Source organism: Jatropha curcas, chromosome 3 (genome assembly GCF_041381405.1).
Source record: "Jatropha curcas cultivar XTBG-Jc1 chromosome 3, XTBG_Jcur_1.0, whole genome shotgun sequence".
Classification (NCBI taxonomy): Eukaryota; Viridiplantae; Streptophyta; class Magnoliopsida; order Malpighiales; family Euphorbiaceae; genus Jatropha; species Jatropha curcas.
The window spans coordinates 13051440-13074541 of record NC_143153.1 but is presented as its reverse complement, the minus strand read 5'-3'; the positions used below and the strand labels follow the sequence as shown (position 1 = coordinate 13074541).

At 30.2% G+C, this 23102-nt stretch overlaps 2 protein-coding genes across 3 annotated transcripts; one reads left to right on the top strand and one right to left on the bottom strand.

Annotated features, from left to right (window-relative positions):
• Positions 1-11373: 11373 nt before the first annotated feature.
• LOC105643733 (G-type lectin S-receptor-like serine/threonine-protein kinase At4g03230) lies at positions 11374-14848 on the bottom strand. Of its 2 annotated transcripts, none has more exons than XM_089718678.1 (7): positions 13408-14848; positions 13046-13198; positions 12728-12954; positions 12443-12653; positions 12099-12336; positions 11851-12001; positions 11374-11774 (listed from the first exon to the last, which is right to left on the bottom strand). In XM_089718678.1, exons 1-7 carry the CDS (start codon positions 14669-14671, stop codon positions 11475-11477), a joined length of 2544 nt encoding a protein of 847 aa, XP_089574804.1. In that variant the 5' UTR covers positions 14672-14848; the 3' UTR covers positions 11374-11474. The 2 variants fall into 2 exon arrangements, with proteins under 2 accessions (XP_089574804.1, XP_089574805.1); XM_089718679.1 differs by having other exon boundaries at positions 12728-12936; positions 13408-14844.
• A 2315-nt stretch (positions 14849-17163) lies between these two features.
• Positions 17164-18426, top strand: LOC149497582 (uncharacterized; the record flags this gene model as incomplete). The annotated part of the gene is made up of 1 exon (XM_089718834.1): positions 17164-18426. A coding segment is annotated over exon 1 (1263 nt), but the record flags the coding sequence as incomplete, so codon positions are not given.
• Positions 18427-23102: the final 4676 nt, after the last annotated feature.

The window sequence follows — 23102 nt, the reverse complement described above, 5'->3', positions numbered from 1 at the left end:
AAACAAGAGAATAGAGAGATGGAGAGAGAGAGAGAATTTTTTTATTATTATTTGCTATTGATTTGAAGTCTGTAGGAACAGTAATCCCACTAAAACTATAACCCTTATTCCTTAACCAATAAAAATAATATTTAAAATTATTTTAATATTATAATTGATTAATTAATTAAAAAATTAATTATTATTAATAAATCTGAGTTAATATACTAATCATGGGCGTACACATACCTATCCATTAATTCCAATAAAAATAAATAGATGGAAATATGCAGTTAAGCCCATTTTGCAAAGGGAAAGCAGAGCATACTGTGTGAAAGTTTGCCTCAAATCCTTCTCAGTGATAAGCATAACATAGTTAGCAATCCATTAGCAATGAATCGCAGTTTATATTTTTGGGAGTTTGAGAGAGGGAAGAAAGTGAAAATAAAGATCATAGAGTGCAAACTTGCTTACATCTTTTAGTTGTCACTGTTTATAGGATTAGTCCTGTTATTTCACTTGCATTGGGATAATTTAATTTAATTGAACTAAAACGTAAGGCTGAAATGTACTTTTCAAAATACAAAGATATAGTAGTTAATTTACCAAAACACAAGGATAAAATAATAATATTCCCTTTTTAGTTTTCAAATCACTGCACACCCCTTAATGGACCCATGTACTGCCCAGGCCTTCCAACACGTTTATTGGGCTCCATTTTTATTGGAGAATTTTTTTGCGTCTCAATCCAGTAAGAAAAGTTGTTACTTTATACTAAACATTTTGCACAATAACACTAGAATACTAATAACATAAATACTATTTAATATTTTTAATTCAAATACTAACACTATATAATATAATAGTTTTTTAGACAATAATAATAATAATAATAATTTAATAATTATTAATCTAAATAATAATACTATCATAAATTCAACTCTATGAATAATTTAAGAATAATGAGTTTAAACTTCTCATTTATAAATAATTATTAAAAATAAATAAAAAATTGATTGAACCGAGTTGATCCAGTTTAACTGTGACCCAGTCACCAAGCTAATTTTATGTCTATTCAATTTTAAAAATATTATTTATCCATTATATCTCATATACCAAACATAACCTTATTGAGTTATACTTGGATTTGGAGTTTGTCAAAATACGTTAATATCGTTTCACCTTTAAATGTTGTTAAGTTATTACATATTTAACACTTAAATTATAACAAAATAATAAATTACAAAAGATTAGTTTGCGGCCGAAAAATCTATTAGGTAGTGTGTATTCATTTTCAACATCATTATATATAATAAAGGAGAATCATGGGCTGTTGTTGGATGTTGACATGACATTTTATTTGAAGAGAGAGTCTCTAATATTTTAGTATTTGTACTGACTTGTTTGGCAGCTGCTAAATGTTCATAAGGATTAGAGACCTCGCTAGCATAGCGAAGGAGGAGTTTCAATTTGAGTTGAGACAACCCATACTAGGAAGACGGAGGCGCAACCATCTAAGCCAATAGAGAGGAGCACCCTCCATACAAATTAAAGCCATGGAAACCTAAGAAATAGGTGGTATATTGTGAGCTCAAAATATTGTTCTGCCTTAGCTATCCACCCAATCGGGTCTAAACCATTGAAAGAAGGCATATCAAGTTTTTTGGCATGGAAAGCTGTATCCTGGGCAAACAACATTTTGATGGGTGTGGAGTGGTTGAGAAGAACCTTTTGAGGTACCATGTGGAGGTGGTTCGAGAGGGGTTGCATCAGTGAGAATGATGGATGATTTGCCCTTAGCCATAGGAGAATGGTTTTGATTTTTGCTTGGACTGCTTGAATGGTGACAAGAGATTCCTCAAGAGAGGCGACACTCTTCTCTAACATCTCTACTCTGGTTTCCATCTTGGTCTTTGGCATCCGGCAAGTCAGACCAAATTGTTAGAGTTAAGAATGCAATAATCCAATCATAGAAAGAGCTATAAAAGGAATAAGAATAAATAAAAGAAGAATAGGAGGGACTTGTATTGACTGTATCTAGTATTTAGATTGAAGAAACAAAAGAGTAAGGAACAAAAGAACAAACGAGCCAAAATCAAGAAAGGATAATGGTTGCAAGCAACCCCCAGGAACAAGCCCGTAGCAAAATACCCTGCTGCAATATACTAAAGATTCCAAAAGATGCCCCCCACTCCTGCCAACAGCCTCTATATAATCTCTTTCCATAACTAACTATGCTGACCTGGCAATCTGCCTTGATCTGCGATCTTCATAGTGCTCTTTCCATTACTATCCCCTATTTTTTTAGTTCTCCTTGAGTACACCTTATAGGGCCTTAGGCCTGATCCACAGCTCTATCAGAGATCATTTAACATCTAGATCATCCTGTTCTACCCACATTGTACACTTCATTTCAAGTATTGTAATCACAACTTTTCATAAGTTTCCTTATATAAATTTATGAAATAACCCAGTTGTCGAGTACCTATTTGCAGCACAGAAAGAACACCTCAAAATTTTCTGAAATATTTCTACTTTTATGTCACATTTATATGGGAAAGACGTTAAATTTACCTAATTACATGCAGTATATAAACATATATTTTCAATTGTACCATTTTGGAGATAGCTAAATTTGATTAATTTAATGTGTAAAGTTGTTACACCTTACCCTACTGTAAGACATGACATGTCGCTTGTAATATACTTAATAAGCACTTAATTCTTAAAAATACTTACTAAGTATACTATAAGAGACTTAAAACTTTTCATTCATTCATTTATATCTTGTAGAAATGTAAATTTAATTATTAAAATAAGTGTAAAACTTCTTTTGATTTGTCCACCTGTTATAAAAAACTGTCTTTTAGTAATTTATTAGATATATGAAACATAACTTCTATTAAGCTCAATAAAATAGTTGAGTCAATATGATTTCTTAAACATCAATTACATTATCAAAAGCATAAATGGTTCCATAACCCATAAGCCCATGGACGATTTAATTACATACTGGAGTCCTTTCCAAACATCAGATACATGATAGAAAGTACTTTTATAGAATACAAACTTTCAAATTAACACGCTCGTAATTTACATGTATCTGCTCAAATATACATAACTGCTCTGTTAATGTTTAATACATCATACATATTCCAAAAAAGAAACCAAATATACAATAGTTACATTAGTAGCATACTATCTACATCAAACAAAAACGGTCCTCTCTCGTTTCCTTTTCCTTTCCTTTTCTTGCGATAGCACAAAAGCAATTATCGCTAAGCATATTGCTTAGTGGTATGCTATTGTAAAACGAACACAATTTATCAAATCAAATCTCTTTACAAGAATATAATGAATCAAGTATAAACTCTTTCCATAACTTTTCTTTAAAATTGGTTGTTAAACCAAAGCAGTGTTTAGCAGGAAAATTTAGGATACTGTGTAAAACCAACAGTAAATAAACTTCTACTTTTAGAAATAAAACAATGATGAATTATAATCCATAAACCCACCATGTTAAAAAGAATAAGGAAAACAATACCATTTCAATCATAAATTCATAATGTAGTCTTTACAACTTTTATAGAGTCAATTCCGAGGGCCATTAGTGTCTAATGTGCACATTTAGATCTGCTATCTACAACCTCAATTTGTGATATGATTTCAATAGAAGAGGGAGCAATTTACAACCTTAACATGGAGGGAGAATTTCATATCAATCATATATCATTCAGTAATGATATCCGTATTCAATCGATCGTAATGTCAACTTCAATAAATGAAGTGATATTCGGGGTAATAACCATATCTATATTCAGTTGTAAGACTTTTAAACCATTTCATTCATGTAATAATATCAAAATTACAGTGGGCAACATTTCATTTTACAAACACTGCCAAAAACATTCAATCATGGCCACCCCTCATACTACAGGTATTAATTGGCTAACATCCTCCTCTTTCAAAGTATAAGAATCATAAAATTCATTTGCATATGTCATTAAGTCGTATGATTTCAAAATAATCTTTCTTCTTTAAAAACTTATGAAATCATTAATACTTTTCATAATTATGATTCATAAAGCAAATACATTGAAAATATTTTGCAAAATCAATCTCATTTTGTTTTTTAAAAGTAGGAAAGGAATAGTACACTAATCTGAGCTAGAAGGCTCCCCTAGCCTTTCTCCTCTAGCAACCGCCCTCTCCCCAACTCCTTTTCCCTCATAAGTTGTAGTATGAAATCAATATTAACATTAACTACATACTACACAATGTATACACATACACTACCATAGGAATGCATATTAAGCATTAGAATGTAGTATTTATGCTTTTCTTTAATTTTCATCATGCTTGTCCAAGTGTCATATGACCTTAGTTTAGGCCTGAAACACTTCATATCCAACACTTAGCCACAACTTAGAAACATAAAAATAACAATTAAAACAATAGAAGTCAATGGCATGCTTAATTCATTAGGGTACGTCCCTTTAAAATTTCATAAATTTTGAAGCTCATTTGCATGGTCAAATGGCCTAATTATAGAATCAGAATTTCAGTATTTCTCATGCTGAGCAGCCTGCATTGATTTAGTTACAACTCATTTCCTTTTATCCAATGGACTTTCCCTTTTAACAGGACCTTTCCAACATCTCAGCCTATCTCTATATAAAATTTCGTGAATTTTGAAATTCATTTGCCTAGTCAAATAGGCCAATTACAAAAGCTGAATTTCAGGCAGCCCAAATGCAACAAGTCCAAGAATGCTATGCTTGCTTAAGCATTCTCAACTCACTTCCATCACCAATTCATGCAACCGACTCTTCTATTACTTAAATATAAGATATATCAAAATCCCTAGTTCATGGAATATCAATTACAAACTCAAAATCATCCATCATGGTGAATTATGCAAATTAGACTCTGAATTCATGCATAACTAGTTTTAATCATCTTAAATCACTTTAAAATCATTTCTTATCACTTCATCTTCAAGGGTGGTCCATGTCATTCAAGGGTGTTTTAGTATTTTCACTTCATTTTAACGTTTAAATGCCTCAAAATTGAACGGATGGACCTTTTAATGAGGCGGAGGCAAACGTGAGAATGAGTTAAATATTACTTCATTCGTCTCAAAATGTTTGTCCATGTTTTTATTTTTGGATGTTATGTTTGTCCACTTGACTTAACAGATATTTACTTTTCCCTTATATTGCTTATTATAAATGGTTTTAAATTCTAGGAATAACTTTTTTTTTTTTTTAAAGGAGGGCGATCTTGAAAAATATGGATATTTTGTATGAAGTGACACTATAATTAATGTGTTTTTTAAACTTTATGCAAAAGTGAACAGGACAAACATTTTGGGACGGAGGGAATATATAAAACGTTGAAGATTGTTTAGATAATTATAGTAAACCTCAAGGACTAAATAATTATTTTTTCTTAAAAATTATTAATCAACAATCGGTTAATGGCTACACAAGTGAATTTAAATTTTATTTTTTTATTTTTCTCTCAAATCACAGCTTTTTTATTTTAAATAATTGGCATAAAAGATTTTGATAGTACAAAGCCGTTCTTCCCCTATTTTTTCGATCTCTGCTGGCTGCTAGCAGGAATTTTTTAGCTTAATCCTTTCTCTTTCTAAAATCTCATAATTGAACAGAAAATAGTGACAATCGAGTGTTTAGACTTGCATTTTTTTTCAATTTAGTGTTTCCTGATTAGGTGGGCAGTTGGATTGTCTAATGGAACGAAGTGGACCCCATACATGCCTATGTCAACGTGTCCACTTACGTGGCCTTACATTTAATCCATATAATCTGTTCAGCATGACAAATATGGTCAAATTACGGATTTAACCTCATTTATTCTCACCTTAAACGCTTGGATTGTGAAATACCTAACTCATTCACGATCTAAACCCTTTTTTCCACCAAAGAATGATAGAAAGTCTAGAAGGCCTCCAAGAAATTCCTAACTCATTTACAAAGCTATAAATACAGATAAATAATTTCCTACCATCCAAAAAATGAAGCTGATGCACCAACTTCTCTTTACATTGGGCAATTTTAATTCTTACGCTTGCCCCATGAAGCGAGTTGAACCTTTATTTTGTCCAACAATAATTGTTCTCTTTGCATATCCTTGGCAATAGTCAGTTGTTCCCATTTTAATATCCTGATCCTATATTCAATCTGAGTGCAGTTTACAGGTAAATTACCTTTGCTAGAAATTACTGGGAATTTCACCTCTACATCATTCCTAAAAACCTATAGAATTGATAGTAAAGAAGCAGATCAATGATAAATAATAATAAAAGCAGATTAAAAGAAAAACAAGATAAAAGAGCATTTAATCAAACAATTGAAATTGAAAATCCAATTCAAAGAAAGAAAAAAAAATGATCTCAATGGTCCATGCCTTAAAAGGAATTTAACTCAAGACTTATCTATTGCCAAAAGCAAAGAAACCATTTTCCCTGATCATCGCACCATCCAAAGACATGGCTTAATGAGTTATGCATAGGAGAGCAAGTAGCATTTCAGATCTACTTCTATATCCTTAAAGGTGAGAAAATAGAGTATAGAGTAATGTCTCTCTTAAGTCCATATCCATCGGTAGTAAAAAGAAGCATATTAGCGTTATCCAGATTGACCATGTTAACAATAAAACCCAGAAAACCGGTAATAAAAATACAAAATAAGATTCTTGCCTCAAATGTTCAAGTACCGGGTTTTAGATCGTGAATGAGTTAGAGATGTCATAATCTAAGTGTTTAATTTGAAGAAAATGAGGTTAAATCTGTAATTTAACCATATTTGCCACGTTGGACAACTTACATAGTTTAAATGTCAGGCTATGTAAGTGGACACGTAGGCATATGTGGGTCCAATTTCATCCCATTAGACAATCCGACTATCTACCTCATTAGGAGATACCAAATTGAAATAAAAATGCAAGTCTAGGCATTCAATTGTCGCTATTTTTCGTTCACACACTAAAATAGAAAAAAAACAAGTACATCCATAAAAAATAGCATTATCCCCTTTAATTAATATTTTATGCATACATGAAAAAAATTATTTTTGCACCTAATTGCACATATTAATAATAACTCACATCATACTTAGAGTCAAAAGGTCACTATGTTTCTAATCATCGTCGTTATATAACATTGAGATAATATCAATATTGCAAAAATGGAAAAAGTAATAATAATTAAATAACAATTATGCTAATCAAGTTCCATAGAAAAGTACAAATAAAATAATTCTAATTTTCATTTTTCATATTTTCAAAGAAATATGATTATTTCATTCACTAAGAATGAATTATTAATCTGCTACTAATTAACCAACATCTTGATATCCTAAGATGTCAAGTACCAACAAAGTTTTAGAAAACTAATCCTATTACAAATCTTGGTGCCTAATAGGAATTGACTCCTCTGAAATCTTAGGAAGATCGTCTAACAGTTTCTTTAGGTGTTGGCTTCATGGCCTCAACTTAGTAATAGTCTTGCTACGAAGCTACACACCAGGACAAGTGATCATTCTAATTACCCCTTCTTGCAGATACTATTTCATATAGGGAAATTTTCCATTTCTACCATGACAAATTCTCGACAACTCTATAGATAAAATAGAATGATCATGTATTGAGCCAAGAATCGTTTAAGTCATGTGGATTAATTTTCAAGTTTAATTTTATCTTGTACGATTTCCTTACTGTTTCATACAATTTTTTTTTTGGTCATCAATCCTCGCCATCATTGGGGTCTTATACATACGCACCATAATTTTCTATAATACCTTACAGAAAATTATCAAATAAATCAAATATATTATACACACATAATTATTGATTTAACGATATATAATATTTTCAATATAAGCAACAGACATAGCTAATATAATTGTATACTACTTTCAAAATTTTTTAAATGACTAAAATATTTTTTTCAATTTATTTTGGAAAAATTTAGAATTCTTTAACTAATTAAAAGTTCACCATATAATAGAAAATAGGCTTTTAGTTATAAAATAAATTTTGAAATTTTTATATGACTAAAAACTATTTTTCTTTAATTTTCTATAATTTTTGAGCATTTTTAACTAATTTAAAATAACCTAAAAATTAAGAAAAATATTTTCCAGACCAAAAAAATAAATTTAAAAATTGAGAAATTATTTTAAATAGACAGTTTACGAAAAAAGGATATAAGGAAGTGTACTAATAAAAATTCATAAGCTACAACTAATCAAGAGCTACCACATAACAGTTTTGCCTAGCCAAACAAATTTAGTTTCGGTGTTAAAAAGTGTAATTCACACTCCAACTAGAGACTAATTTCAGTGACCGGAATTTTTTTCATTGGGGATTTTATGGGTCCCTAATACTGTGTAAATAGTTAGTTTTCACGGAACACTAATTCAATCTAGAGTTTGACGTACAAACCCTAATGAAAAGAGAGTAAACAAAAATAATCTCCACTTTTTCGATGTATATGTACATATGACGTTGACTTATTAAAAAATAAACCCTTTAACCTTAGAAACGCCACTGTGATGTTATTGAGTGTCACTAACAATACAAATTAAAACACCAGTGTTCCTTTTTTTATTATTATAGTTTATATTTACTTTAATTAATTTAAATTCTTTTAAATCAATTAAAAATAACATAAAACAAAAAGAAATTTCAAAAATTTTAGAACAGAGCTAAAATATTTGGGACAATATATATAGTAATTTTTTCATAAAAATTGAAAGTATATAAAAAACTTGTAAACCCTACAATTAATATCAACATATTTATACCTAAATATGTCTAATATCAATCCAACTCATTGAATTGATGCACAAGCTAGAACACAAGGTATTCATACTCCGATATTAATGTTAAAAAAAATAATCATGTGCTCACACATGAAAATAATAGTGGGTAAGTCGAATATCTATATTTTGTATCGCAAGTTGTATCACACATAAAAGTTTGCCTCAAATCCTTCTCAATGATAAGCATAACATAGTTAGCAATCCATTAGAAATGAATCGCAGTTTATATTTTTGGGAGTTTGAGATGAGTTGAGAGAGAGAGAGAAGAAAGTGAAAATAAAGATCATAGAGTGCAAACTTGCTTACATGTCCTTTTCAAAATACAAAGATATAGCAGTTAATTTACCAAAACACAAGGCTAAAATAATAATATTCCCTTTTTAGTTTTCACATCACTGCACACCCCTTAATGGACCCATGTACAGCCCAGGCCTTCCAACATGTTTATTGGGCTCCATTTTTATTGGAGAATTTTTTTAGTCTCGATCCAGTAAGAAAAGTTGTTACTTTATGCTAAACATTTTGCACAATAACACTAGAATACTAATAACATAAATACTATTTAATATTTTTAATTCAAATACTAACACTATATAATATAATAGTTTTTTAGACAATAATAATAATAATAATAATTTAATAATTATTAATCTAAATAATAATACTATCATAAATTCAACTCTATGAATAATTTAAGAATATTGAGTTTTAAACTTCTCATTTATAAATAATTATTAAAAATAAATAAAAAATCGATTGAATCGAGTTGATCCAGTTTAACTGCGACCCAGTCACCAATCTAATTTTATGTCTATTCAATTTTAAAAATATTATTTATCGATTATATCTCATATACCATACATAATCTTATTGAGTTGTACTTGGATTTGGAGTTTGTCAAAATATGTTAATATCGTTTTACCTTTAAATGTTGTTAAGTTATTACATATTTAACACTTAAATTATAACAAAATAATAAATTACAAAAGATTAGTTTGTGGCCGAAAAATCCATTAGGCAGTGTGTATTCATTTTCAACATCATTATATATAATAGAGGAGAATCATAGGTTATTGTTGAATGTTAACATGACATTTCATTTGAAGAGAGAGAGAGTATCTAATATTTTAGTATTTGTATTTAACTATTTGGAGAAAGAAGTTGTATATTTTTGAAGAAAAAATATGTTTTTCATTAAAAATTCTCTCTCTAATTTATGAGAGAATTTTAAATACAATGACTTCTAATATCTTTTGTTATTAATTCTTTATGAGTTTGTTAAGCAATGTCTCTTTTCAAGTATTTCAAGATGTATGTTTTAAATTTAATAGGATGATCTTTCAATAACATATATAGATTAGCTGAGAATGTACTAAACATTGTTAGCCAGTTCATTTGAGTCTCCAAATTAGAAATCTAGGTATTTCAAATATAGCAAATGAATTTTTTGACTTTTTTTTTTTTTTTTTTTTTTTTTTTGCTATTTGATTGTTGTCTACTTTTCACATATTGATCAATCCTGTAAACATAAGCGGTCACTATATATTTTGTACTTATTACATTAGTTTTTTTATTTAAAATAATCATATTGGTCTTTAAATAGAAAATGTGACTTCGTAAAATTAAAACCAGTTCCACTTCTAAATGATTTCTTCATAAATAAACCTAAAATAATATTTTGTAAAACAAAAAAATCAAAATAAATAAATATAAATATGGACAAAAAGTGTATTACAAAAAAAATATATCAAATATGAATTGCAATAATTTTTTTTTCTAAATTTATTTACTCATATTTCTTACTTATTATTCATTATTTTTTCAAATTTATTTATGTATGTATTTCTAAGCTTCAAGTTATTACTCTAAGGGGATATAAATTCTCACTAATTTTCTATTAGTATTTCATGTTTATATAGTAATATATTTTTTTCTATTTCAATAGGCCACATATAAATATTAAATTAGCATTCTTTTTCCTTTCCATGAATAACTTATTCATCAGTTAGAATAAAATTTTCAATTTACAAAATATATTTGAATCATACTGTCTATGCATTGTATGCACTTTAAATTTTAACAATTTATTTAATATACATATTTTATAATTCAAAATTAAATATGCCGTGCAAAACGTGGAAAACCGCCTAGTACCCCTTAAAAACTCAATTCTCAGAAATTATCATGCCTAGCAATTCCATTCTTCTAAATGTATCAATCTTCTCTTGATCTTAAATGTTTTATTATAGTCTTGTTCAGCAGCAACGTTTAAAATAGTGTTTAGTGTTTTGATAGGATTGAAACTCTATCTTAATTAATTATAGCGTTCGGTAATACAATATCTATGAGCCAATGATGTATGAAGTGTTCCTTGCTTTGATATTTTTTTGTCATTTTATATTAAACAGCTAATCAAATAGTTATTTGTACTGAACACTTTTATTCTAAACCGTTATATAATCGTTAACCCAACCAACCAATAGTAAAATAGCTGACAGCTACTAGAACAGTTAAATTTGCCGAACAGACTATATGTTAAGCTAAATTTAGGCAATTTAATGCTAAACATGCATAAATGAACCAAAATAGTTTCTGAACAAGGTTGATGGAGAACAAAGTAAGACCCAAAAAAGTCTTATAGCACCATTATCTACCTCCAGATAAAAAAGGTCCGGTGATGCTAATTTCTTGATTACTTGATGAAGAAGCTGTATCAGAAATGCTTTTTCTTTCAACGAAGGCTGGCTTCTTAGGAGTTGGAAAGCCTGTAGTTTCACTGCTTAGCATAATAACAACGTTTGACATGTTGGGACGATCAGCTGGATTATCTTGTACACATAATAGTGCAACATGTAGACACTTGATAAATTCATTGCTATTAACACTTTCACTTAATGTGTCATCCAAGAAATCCAATGCCTGGTCTTGTCTCCACAATTTCCATACCTATTATTTACGCATTTATCAGTCAAAAAATAGAAAAAGGATTAGTTTTGGGCTAAAAAAAACTAGCACAACTTACATTACTCAAAAGGCTCGAGTCTTGTCCAGGCTTAAAAACTCCAATGCTTCTTCTTCCGCTTAGGATCTCTAGCACCACGATTCCAAAACTAAAAGCATCTGACTTAACCGAGAATAGTCCATCTAATGCATACTCCGGGGACATATAGCCACTGCATTTTTCAGCAATTACCATTACTAATATACTGGATAATCCCAGGAATTAGTCGGGTGATCAAATATTATACTGCTTACATGAGTTAAACTTACTAAGTTCCAACGACTCTGTTTGTGCTTCCTTCTACTTGTTTTCCTTCAAATATCCTTGCTAATCCAAAGTCAGAAATTTTTGGGTTCATTTCTGAGTCCAGTAAAATGTTGCTTGTTTTTAAATCTCTATGAATAATTCTCAATCTTGAATCTTGGTGCAGGTATAGAAGCCCTCTGGCGACTCCAAGAATGATGTTAAAGCGTGTCTCCCAGTTTAGAAGCATGCCAAGCTTTCGATCTTGAAAATTTTTTTCCATTCACACAAAGGTCAGTAATTCTGAAATACCAAATAGCTACGTACTTCTTTTTGCGATGAGAATGAGAAAATTCCTTTTGAGGCTTACCAAATACAAAGAAATCTAAGCTTTTATTAGGCATATATTCATAGAGCAAAATCTTTTCATGTCCTTTAATACAATATCCCAAAAGCCTGACAAGATTTCGATGTTGAAGTCTTGCAATCAGAACAACCTCATTTTTAAATTCCTCTAACCCTTGTCCAGAAACACTTAAGAGTCTCTTTACAGCGATTTCTTGACCTCCTGGAAATATGCCCTGGACCAAACTTGTCTAACAGTCAATTAAGCCATTAGCAAAACAAAAACTTAAATGCATAATCTGAAAATTACCTTGTAGACAGGCCCAAAGCCTCCTCTTCCAAGCTTTTTTGCATCTGAGAAATTATCCGTAGCAGCTATTATGCTGTCTAAATCAAAGAAAGGCACATCTATTCCCTTCTGGTCCTCTTCTTTAAGATCTTCACAGTCTATCAAGTCTTTGACGCGTTTCTCAGTGCCATAGAAAACAGCTGCATTTCTTTTAATGTTTTCCGCTCTTTCTGAATTCAGGAAACTAACTAATATAACTAAGGTACAGTTCTGAAGCTAATAATATTATCAATAGAATTATTGCTAAAAAATTTCGAACATAGAAAAGTTTTCAGTTACCTTTTCTTTTGACCATCCTTCTCCTAATGCAAATGAGAGCAATCACAATTGAAAAAGCTATGGTACACGCGATAGTTACTCCAAGGATCAAAAGCAATGGTGCCTTTTTTCTGGAAGATCCTCCTCTAAATTGCTTATGAAAACTTCCGGCTTCTACAGGAAGAAAAAGGAATAGACTTAAATGGATTTATTAGCAAGAAATAATCATAACAATCCATTAAACATTCTACTGGGAAACGTTTTTCTTTTCCAATAACATACAAGACAATTAGAATGAGCTTCAATTCATCACTACTATACAAAATCATCATAATTGATTCCAACAAAACCAAAAGAAAAAAAAAAGGAGGAGGAGGAGGTACTTAAGTCAGAACTCGCTACACGCACAAAGAGGTCATGACCTCCAAGATTGTCCTGAAGATGTTTAAGATCCTCTTTCCAAATCCAGCAAGTGGAGTTATCAGGTACCTTGTCCCTCAGTTTACTGTTTTCCTTTTTAGTCAAGGAATATGCGACGCATAGACAACTGCCAAGACACTCCTTTCGACAATCAGTGTCATTATAACCCTCAATTTTTAAATCTGTATTCCCCACTTGCATCTTCTTCAAGTTCAAGAAGGTGTCATTTTTGCCACATATTGAATTTCTGACGCATCCACCAGAAAATACTCTGTTGTCCCAATCTTCTTGAAATTTGGGCCTATAACCTGGCAAACATTTGCAGGCCAAGGCATTGTTGGTATTGCAACTACCGAAGCTTCCGCAAGCATCGTAAAAACTACATCTGTCTGTCGGTTTCTTCCACATTAAATTCCATTTATTCTTGCCAGTATCCAAGCTCCAATATTGTATCTCCCCAGTTAAATTCATCACAATCCTTGTATTATTATAATTCATCAGATTCCTTGTATTATTATATGTTGTATTGCTATAATTCGAGGGTTGTCTAGAAATTCTGTTGAATAACAAGTTGTCCACTGCAGGAGGTAGTTCATCAGACTGAAAAAATTCACCTGAAGTCTCACTTCTCCAATGACGGATATCGAGATTTCGATAGATGATGAGTTGTTTCACTGCTTGATCTAGCTTCAATGTAAAGTCTCCCCGTTTCGGATTATATTGACTCGTCCACGAGGTCAATGTAATGCTGTAGTCCATCTTCATGCCTGAAATAAATGTATCAGTTGGTTGTTCAAAGCTTTGCCATAGATTCACTCCAGACTGGTTCCTCAAAACAAAGTTTCCAGAATCCATGAGCTTCGCCTCTTTTGGCAATGAAAGACTCTCAAGATTTGTAGACCAATAAGGTTTTCCAGACTTGTCCAATACGGCGAGATTGCCATTATGTAGAGCAAAAAAACCACCAGTTTCTGTAAGTGGGGAATCTCTATTGGCAACCCACACAACGGTTGTTGGATTCATTTTGTAATACCAGATTCCCACATATCTTCGATTATTAGAACTTCCAGCAGGAGTAAAGAACCCCAGTTCAAATCTTTCTCCGGTCGAAACAAGAGTTTCCCCATCTATAATCCAACTGTTTACTGAGATGGTATCCCTACCAAAGGAATGAAGAACAGAAGAACACAATATCAGTGCACAAAATATGATTGTTAAAGCTAGCATCTTATCCAAACACTAGATGAAAGAAAGGATTCAAGCCATGCATCCAGCATACAGGAAGAAAATATGTGACTAGTAATCATTAGTTGATCACATAGAGTTTTGTCAAGTTTCAAGTCAACTTTGATCATTTACAAGTCGTCGTGGAATTGTATACAAAGCGAGTGCTAGTTGACAGTAATCTCATGTCCCACGGGTAGAACTTTCAATCTGAGTGTGGAATAAGTCGGTTCACTGATCCTTCACAGCTTTACTTAAGTTAATTAAATAATAAATATTTTATTATACAGAATGCAAAGATAAATATTTCTATATTATTTTTGTAATATCCTAATTTTTTAAAATTCAAATTCGATTCAAATTTATTTTTTAGTATTAACATTATTATTGAAATATCCCGAATTTTTATTTTCAAAACTTTTGAATTTTTAATAAATAAAAATCTGACTTTATGGCGGTATGAGCTGCAAGTACCGATCATTGTTAAAGCTAGCATCTTATCCAAACACTAGATGAAAGAAAGGATTCAAGCCATGCATCCAGCATACAGGAAGAAAATATGTGACTAGTAATCATTAGTTGATCACATAGAGTTTTGTCAAGTTTCAAGTCAACTTTGATCATTTACAAGTTCACTGATCCTTCACAGCTTTACTTAAGTTAATTAAATAATAAATATTTTATTATACAGAATGCAAAGATAAATATTTCTATATTATTTTTGTAATATCCTAATTTTTTAAAATTCAAATTCGATTCAAATTTATTTTTTAGTATTAACATTATTATTGAAATATTCCGAATTTTTATTTTCAAAACTTTTGAATTTTTAATAAATCAAAAATCTGACTTTGTGGCGGTATGGGCTGTAAGTACCGAGGAATTTCAATTTAGGATTAAATTGCGAGTTGGGCTCAAACTCAAAACAAGTTATCGAAACTTCTGGTCGAAAATAATTTAAAACTTCTTGAGAATTAATATTAGACCACTTAAAAATAGTAATAAAAATTTTATTTACCACATAAGTAGGTGATCCTGAATTTAATATACAATGCATTATTTTTGGGTACATTGAGAAAGATATAAATCTGACTAAATCGATTAAATAAATCAAACCGCTTGAAAATCATTAGGAAATAAATTAAACTAATAAGAATTAAATGGGGTTATACAATAAATATTCAATTATAGATAACAGGAACCATAAATCAGTTTTAATTATTTGAAAACCAAGTGAAAAATCAGTAAACCAAATAAAAATCGGATCGAACCGTTAATTTGAACCAAACCGGCTGAATCGAACCGGAATGGTCTAGAATCTCCAAGATTTTTCTGTCTTCCTTTTTCCTTTCTCTTCTTCCTCTCCTTCCTTGCGCCAGCGCCAGCGCGCGACAGGCTCCTCTTCCCCTTGCACTGCGTCTTCGGCCACTACACGACGAGCACGTGGTGGCGAACGACTCATCGTTTACCGCTGATTGCGTTTCCAGCCTCCTCTCACGCGAACGGAGCTCCAGCGGCGCGATCGGACCTGCTTCTGCAACCGCAGTTTGCTCTTCCATTCTCAGGCGAAATCTCGCCGTTTAGTCGATCTCAGGCGACGGGAAGGGTGCCAATCGACTCCTAATCACCTCTAGAGCATTTTCCTTCCATAAATTTGCGACTTCATCGAGGTTTGAGAAGCAATCGTGCGCAGAGGAGGTGCAGCGGCTGTCGGGCCCGATCCGGCCAATTAGAGGACTGATCTGACTAAATTAACACTAGAAACGGAATCCTTGGTGAATTTTGAGTCGAATGGAGTGATCATTGCAAATATCTGGGCAAGGCCGATTTTCCAGTCACCGTGCATGGCGGCCACGACGACAGTCCAGCGAGACTTCAAGAAGCAGAATGATCTCCTCTTGGCACGGATCACGAAAATAAAATTCAATTTTCGATCGGCACATTGTAAGGTCTAGTTACTCATTTTCGGTATAAAGTTCAAAACTCGAACTAATTAATTATTGAATATAAAATTAAATAAATTAGTAAAAAATTGGAGTTTTATGAATTTAAATACAGATAATTGAGATATATGAACATCGTATATAAAATCGGACTTCTAGGTAGTTAATGGACAATAAAGACTTTCACAGAAAATAAAAATGCTTAATTTTCAAGTTATCAATCGTATTATTATTAAAATTATTATTATTATTGTTCACATGAGTATTCTTGTCAGTACTATTATAAAATAGTACTTAACGAATAACTAAACCTTTTATGTAAAGGTGATAAATTAGGATAAATATATAAATAAAAAAAATCCAATATATATATATATATATATATATATATATATATATATATATATATATATATATATATATAGGTCAATATCCTTTAAAGGTCAATATACATATTCAAAAAAGAAAGCAAACAGCATTTTTTACCACATATGACTAAAGGCTGAGTAAGGGTATAACCAGGCAGTGGCCGCGACTTGTTGATATCATAAAATGGATCCTTTATTATGTAGATCTAATAGTAGTGTTAAATCTGATGATTCTGATTCTTCAGAAATTAAAAGGGTCATAAATAGAAATGAATTAATTTTACAAGATTTTAGTAAAGCCATTGATGAATGGGAAATTCCTAAAGTTGATAAAGAACAAATTTATAAAGTTTCTAAATTTAATTTATTTAAAACTGATTATGTAATTAAGACTGAAGAAAGAGATTTTCAATTAAGTAAACCTTTTGAAAGGATAACTCTTTTGTCTTCTAAAACGTTACAACATCATAAAAGTAAAAAGTATAAATATATTCATATAGGATTAATTCAAGTAGGAATAAAACCTTTAACTAGAGAAGGATTAAACACTAGTATTCTTGCAGTAGTAAGGGATGCTAGATTTTTAAATTTTCAAGATTCTTTGTTAGGATCTGCTGAAACTAGTCTTAGTGAAGGGCCTATTTCTTTTGAAGTATACCCAGATATGACAATCTCATTAAATGATTTAAATATTTTAGAAAGTATAATTTTAGAAATTAAAACACATAATTATAAAATGAAGCAAGGATCAATTCCTATAGCTTTAATTTATAAAATTCATTATAAAGCCATGAATTCAGCTTTTGGTACTAAATATAAATTACAACCTAAAATTGGGGAAACTAGATTTCTTCAAACAGACTTAACTAAAACAAATACAGTAATTCCTAAAACCATTCAGTGGAAAGATATAACACTCCCAGACGAATGGATTTTGGAAGGAGTTGTGCCTCCTCCGGTTACAGAGAAAGTAAAACCAAACATAAATTTACAAAAAATTGAACAATTTGAAGACGGTAAAGTTACATTAAAATTTAATAGAAGTCAAAGTATGAGGTATGCAGGATCATCTTCCTCTGTTACTACAGATGAAAATGACAAACCTACTTCATCTATACCTTCTGTTATTTATGCGAAGTATAAAGAAACTGAGCCTAAACCTATTATCCAGACATTAGTAAAACCAAGGTATTCTACCTCAGATATTCCAAATTTAAATCAATCTCTTAAAATAAAAGGTGTTGATTATAGTAATTCTATTCCACAAGCAGTTTATAATCCTATTGATAATTACTTAAACCAACAGTCCAATTTAGTAAATTCATCTCCAGAATCACCAACCGCTTCAGCTATCACTGAAAATGTTAGTGATATAAATAGAGAATTAAATGTCCTTAGTAAAGATGATATTGAAAAAAGTTTAATAAAAGAGATATCTAAAACAAAAAATTTAATCAAAATGAAAAAGATATTAAAAACTTATACTTTTGAAGAATTAAAATATGAATATTTAGATTATAAATTATGTAACCAAACTGAAATTAAATTCTTTGATTGGTATAAATTAATTAAAGAAAATAAATCTAATAAAAGTCTAAATCCAATAACTATTCGAGATAAAATACCAGAATGGATAGTAAATGAACAAACAATAAAAAGTGAATTTCCTCCTAAAACCATTAGTAAGTTAAAATACCAAGATAATGAGATTATATGTGCTCCATATAAAATTGCTCAAGAAAATGATGCAAATAAAAAGATAATTGAACAAAATAATTTTAGTAATGCTAGTCTGATATGTTTAAACACACAATTAAAAAGAATTGAAGATTTATTAGAAGATAAACCGATTGTAAATGAAAATGTAAAAGGTAAAGATAAGATTAAATCTCACATCTTTAAACCTTTTCAAATTTCACAATCAAGTCAAAAAGAATTTGTAAATAAATTAAAAGATCAGTTAAGTAAACTTGAGGTTCGTTCTGAGACTACTCAACAAGTAGCTCCTGATACTCCTCAAGCATCAAGGAATATAAATAATTTAGAGGAAAACTCTAATTCTGAGGCTAGTGAACCTGACTCAGAAGATGTTAAAAAATTTGAACTAAATCCCATAACACATAGAGAACTAGTAAATAGGGCACCAGACCTAGGAATAATTGATAAACCTAACACTATATCTCAATTTAAATATAATGCAACAACCATATATGAATGGAATATAGATGGACTTTCTGAATATAATATATTGAGTATTCTGCAGCAAATGACAATGGCTGCTAATGCGTATAAAACTCAATCCATTATTTCAGATAGAGCTATCGCAGAAATAATTATAGCTGGTTTTACAGGTCAATTAAAAGGTTGGTGGGATTATCACTTAACTGACCAACAACATTTAGAAATATTAAATTCAATTCAAGTAAATGATGAAGGTGAACCTATATATGATGAGAATGGTGAAGTAATTCAGGATGCTGTGTCATCTTTAATTCTCACTATTTCCCTACATTTTATAGGTGATCCATCTCACTTAAAAGACAAAAATGCAGAGTTATTAAGTAATCTTAAATGTAAAAAATTAAGTGATTTTCAAAATTATAAAACAACCTTCCTCACTCGTTTAATGTTAAGGGAAGATTCCAACCAAGGGTTTTGGAAAGAAAAGTTCTTGGCAGGATTACCTTATTTTTTGGGTGAAAAAGTTAAGAATCATATAAAACAACAATATGGTCAACCCATACCTTATAGTAAATTAACCTATGGACAATTAATTAGTATAATACAAAAAGAAGGCTTACAAATCTGTCAAGATTTAAAACTTCAAAGAACATTAAAATATGAAATGCATAAAACTAAACAAGAACTAGGATCATTTTGTAAACAATTTGATTATAGTATAACATCTTCTCAAAGGTGCGATGGACAGTGTTCTAGAACACCTAAACCTAAAAAACACTATAAAAATAAAAATTATAAAAGGCAATATAGATCCACACCAAGTAAAGATAAATTTTATCATACAGAAAAAACTAAACCCATTAAGAAACAAAAAAGAAAGCAACCATATAAATCCTCAAGTAAAACTTCTTTTAAAGATCTAACTTGTTATAATTGTGGTAAAAAAGGTCATACTTCTAAATTTTGTAGATTCAAAAAAAAATTACATGAATTAAACTTAGATGATGAAGTATTAAATAAAATTCACGAACTATATCTTGATTCTGACACTTCAACATCTGAAATTATAGAAAGTGAAAACCAAATTGATGAATTAGGTTCAACAACTAGTTCATCTGAAAAATCTTTAAATATGTTAACTAAAGATCAAAGTACATTATTAGAAGTAGTAAATAATATAGATGACCAAGACACTAAAGCTAAACTTCTTAAAAAACTCATAAAAAGTTTTGACGAAGAAAAACCAGTAAAAGAAGATATAACTCCTAAAATTCAATCTGATACTTATGATTTAACGACCATTCTAAATAAAAATAAAAATAAAAAGGTAGATATGGAAACTTCTAATAAAGATTTATATAGAGAAATTAAAACTTTAAAGCATGAAGTAAATGAATTAAAAATGCAATTTCAACAAAATAGTAAAAGAATAAAACATTTAGAGTCCCAACTCATTTCTAGTTCTTCCTCTGATGAAGAACCAGACAATGCCATAACAGATGAGATAAACCAATTGGATGAAGACATAGATAGTAATTTTCTAAATTTATTACAAGAAATAACTTCAAGAAAATATTTAGCAAAAATAAACATTAAAATAAATGATTTTCGTATAGATGCAATCGCACTGTTTGATACAGGTGCAGATTTAAACTGTATAAAATCTGATATAATACCTAAAAGATATTGGTTAAAAACTAATGAAAAGCTAAGTACAGCGAATAAGTCTAAATTAGAAATTATCGGTAAAACAGATGCATTAATAGTAAATCAAGGTTTAGAAATAAACACAGTGTTCTTACTGTCTCCTCAGATAAATTATATGGTAATATTAGGAACTCCTTTCATAAACCTAATAACACCATATTCAGTCAAAGAAGATTGTATTAAATTCAAGATAAGAAATAGTAAAGTTAAGTTAGAATTCACAGAAAACCCTAAAAAGAAGCAATTAAATTTGTTAAAAGCTCATTCCATTAAAATATTAGAGATTAATTCTTTAATAAAATCTAAAGAAGAAGATTTAAAAGATATAAAAAATAATGTGTGTCTAAATAGAATTAAAAAGCAATTAGAAACTAAATTTATACAAAATAAAATAAAAAATTTACGAGAATATATGGAAAATAAACTTTGTGCTGATCATCCAAATGCTTTTTGGAATCGCAAACAGCATGTAGTTGATTTACCATATGAAAAAGATTTTGATGAAAGAACTATTAAAACTAAAGCTAGACCAATTCAGATGAACCCTGAATTGATTGAACATTGTAAGAAAGAGATTAAAGAATTAGAAGATAAAAAATTAATTTGTAAATCTAGAAGCCCATGGTCTTGTGCTGCCTTTTATGTGAATAAAAATGCAGAAATAGAACGTGGAGTACCCAGATTAGTAATAAATTATAAACCATTGAATACAGCTTTAAAATGGATTAGGTATCCTATTCCAAATAAAAAAGACCTTTTAAAGAAACTGTATAATGCAAATATTTTTAGTAAATTTGATATGAAATCTGGTTATTGGCAAATTGAAATTGCCCCTGAAGACAGATATAAAACAGCATTCACAGTTCCATTTGGTCAATACGAATGGAATGTAATGCCATTTGGATTAAAAAATGCTCCTTCAGAATTCCAAAGAATAATGAATGACATTTTTAATCCATATTCAACATTTTGTATAGTTTATATTGATGATGTACTAATTTTTAGTCAAACGCTTGAAAACCATTTTAAACACTTAAAAACCTTTTGCATGGTTATTGAGAAAAATGGTTTGGCACTTAGTAAAACAAAAATAGATCTATTTAAAACTAAAATTAGATTTTTAGGTCATTATATTGAACAAGGTATAATTCAACCTATAGAAAGAACACTTGTTTTTGGAGATAAATTTCCAGATGAAATTACTAATAAACTCCAATTACAAAGATTTCTTGGTTGTTTAAATTATGTAATTGATTTTTATCCAAATTTAAATTGCATGTTAAAACCATTGCATGATAGACTCCGTAAAAATGCTGGTCCGTGGACATATCAGCATACACAACTAGTAAAAAAGATTAAAACTTTAGTAAAAGAGATTCCCTATTTGTATATTCCTAATCCTAATGCTTTTAAAATAGTTGAAACTGATGCTTCTAACATTGGTTATGGTGGTATTTTAAAACAGAAAATTAATGGTAAAGAACGGATAATCCAATACACTTCAGGTCATTGGACTCCAACCCAATTAAATTATTCTACTATTAAAAAGGAAATTTTAAGTATAGTAATTTGTATCAATAAATTTCAAAGTGATTTATTAAATCAAAAGTTTTTGTTGAGAATTGATTGTAAATCTGCAAAAGACATTTTGCAGAAAGATGTTCAAAACCTTGCCTCTAAACAGATTTTTGCTAGATGGCAAGCACTTTTAAGTATTTTTGAATTTGATATTGAATTCATAAAAGGAAATTCCAATAATATACCAGACTTTCTAACCCGCGAATTCTTACAGAACAATGGGAAGGAAGAAGGATAAAGGGAAGAATCCTATGCCCGATTCACCTAAAAGCTCACCCACTAAAGCTCTTTCAGAGCATTCAGAAGACCTACCTAAAACCCTAAATACTAGTAAAGACCTTAAAAAATGGATTGAAGAACTTTCTCAATCCCCAGAAGTTCTTAAAGCATTGCAGAATATGGCCTCTTCTTCCACAGAAGAGTCAGGTATGGCTTCTAAACCTAAAGCGATCGTACCCGTTCATGGTACGGCTACTCTGTCTCAAACGGTGAACAGTAAAGAGATATCAAATCCGTTAATGGCTGTGGATTTGCTAAAAATCCAATATACTAATACTAGTAATATACATAAATGGTTTGTAAAAAGTTTGTATGATTTTGAAATTGAAGTTGAGGATGGATACAACAATATCAATCCTTGGCAAATTGTAAAACATT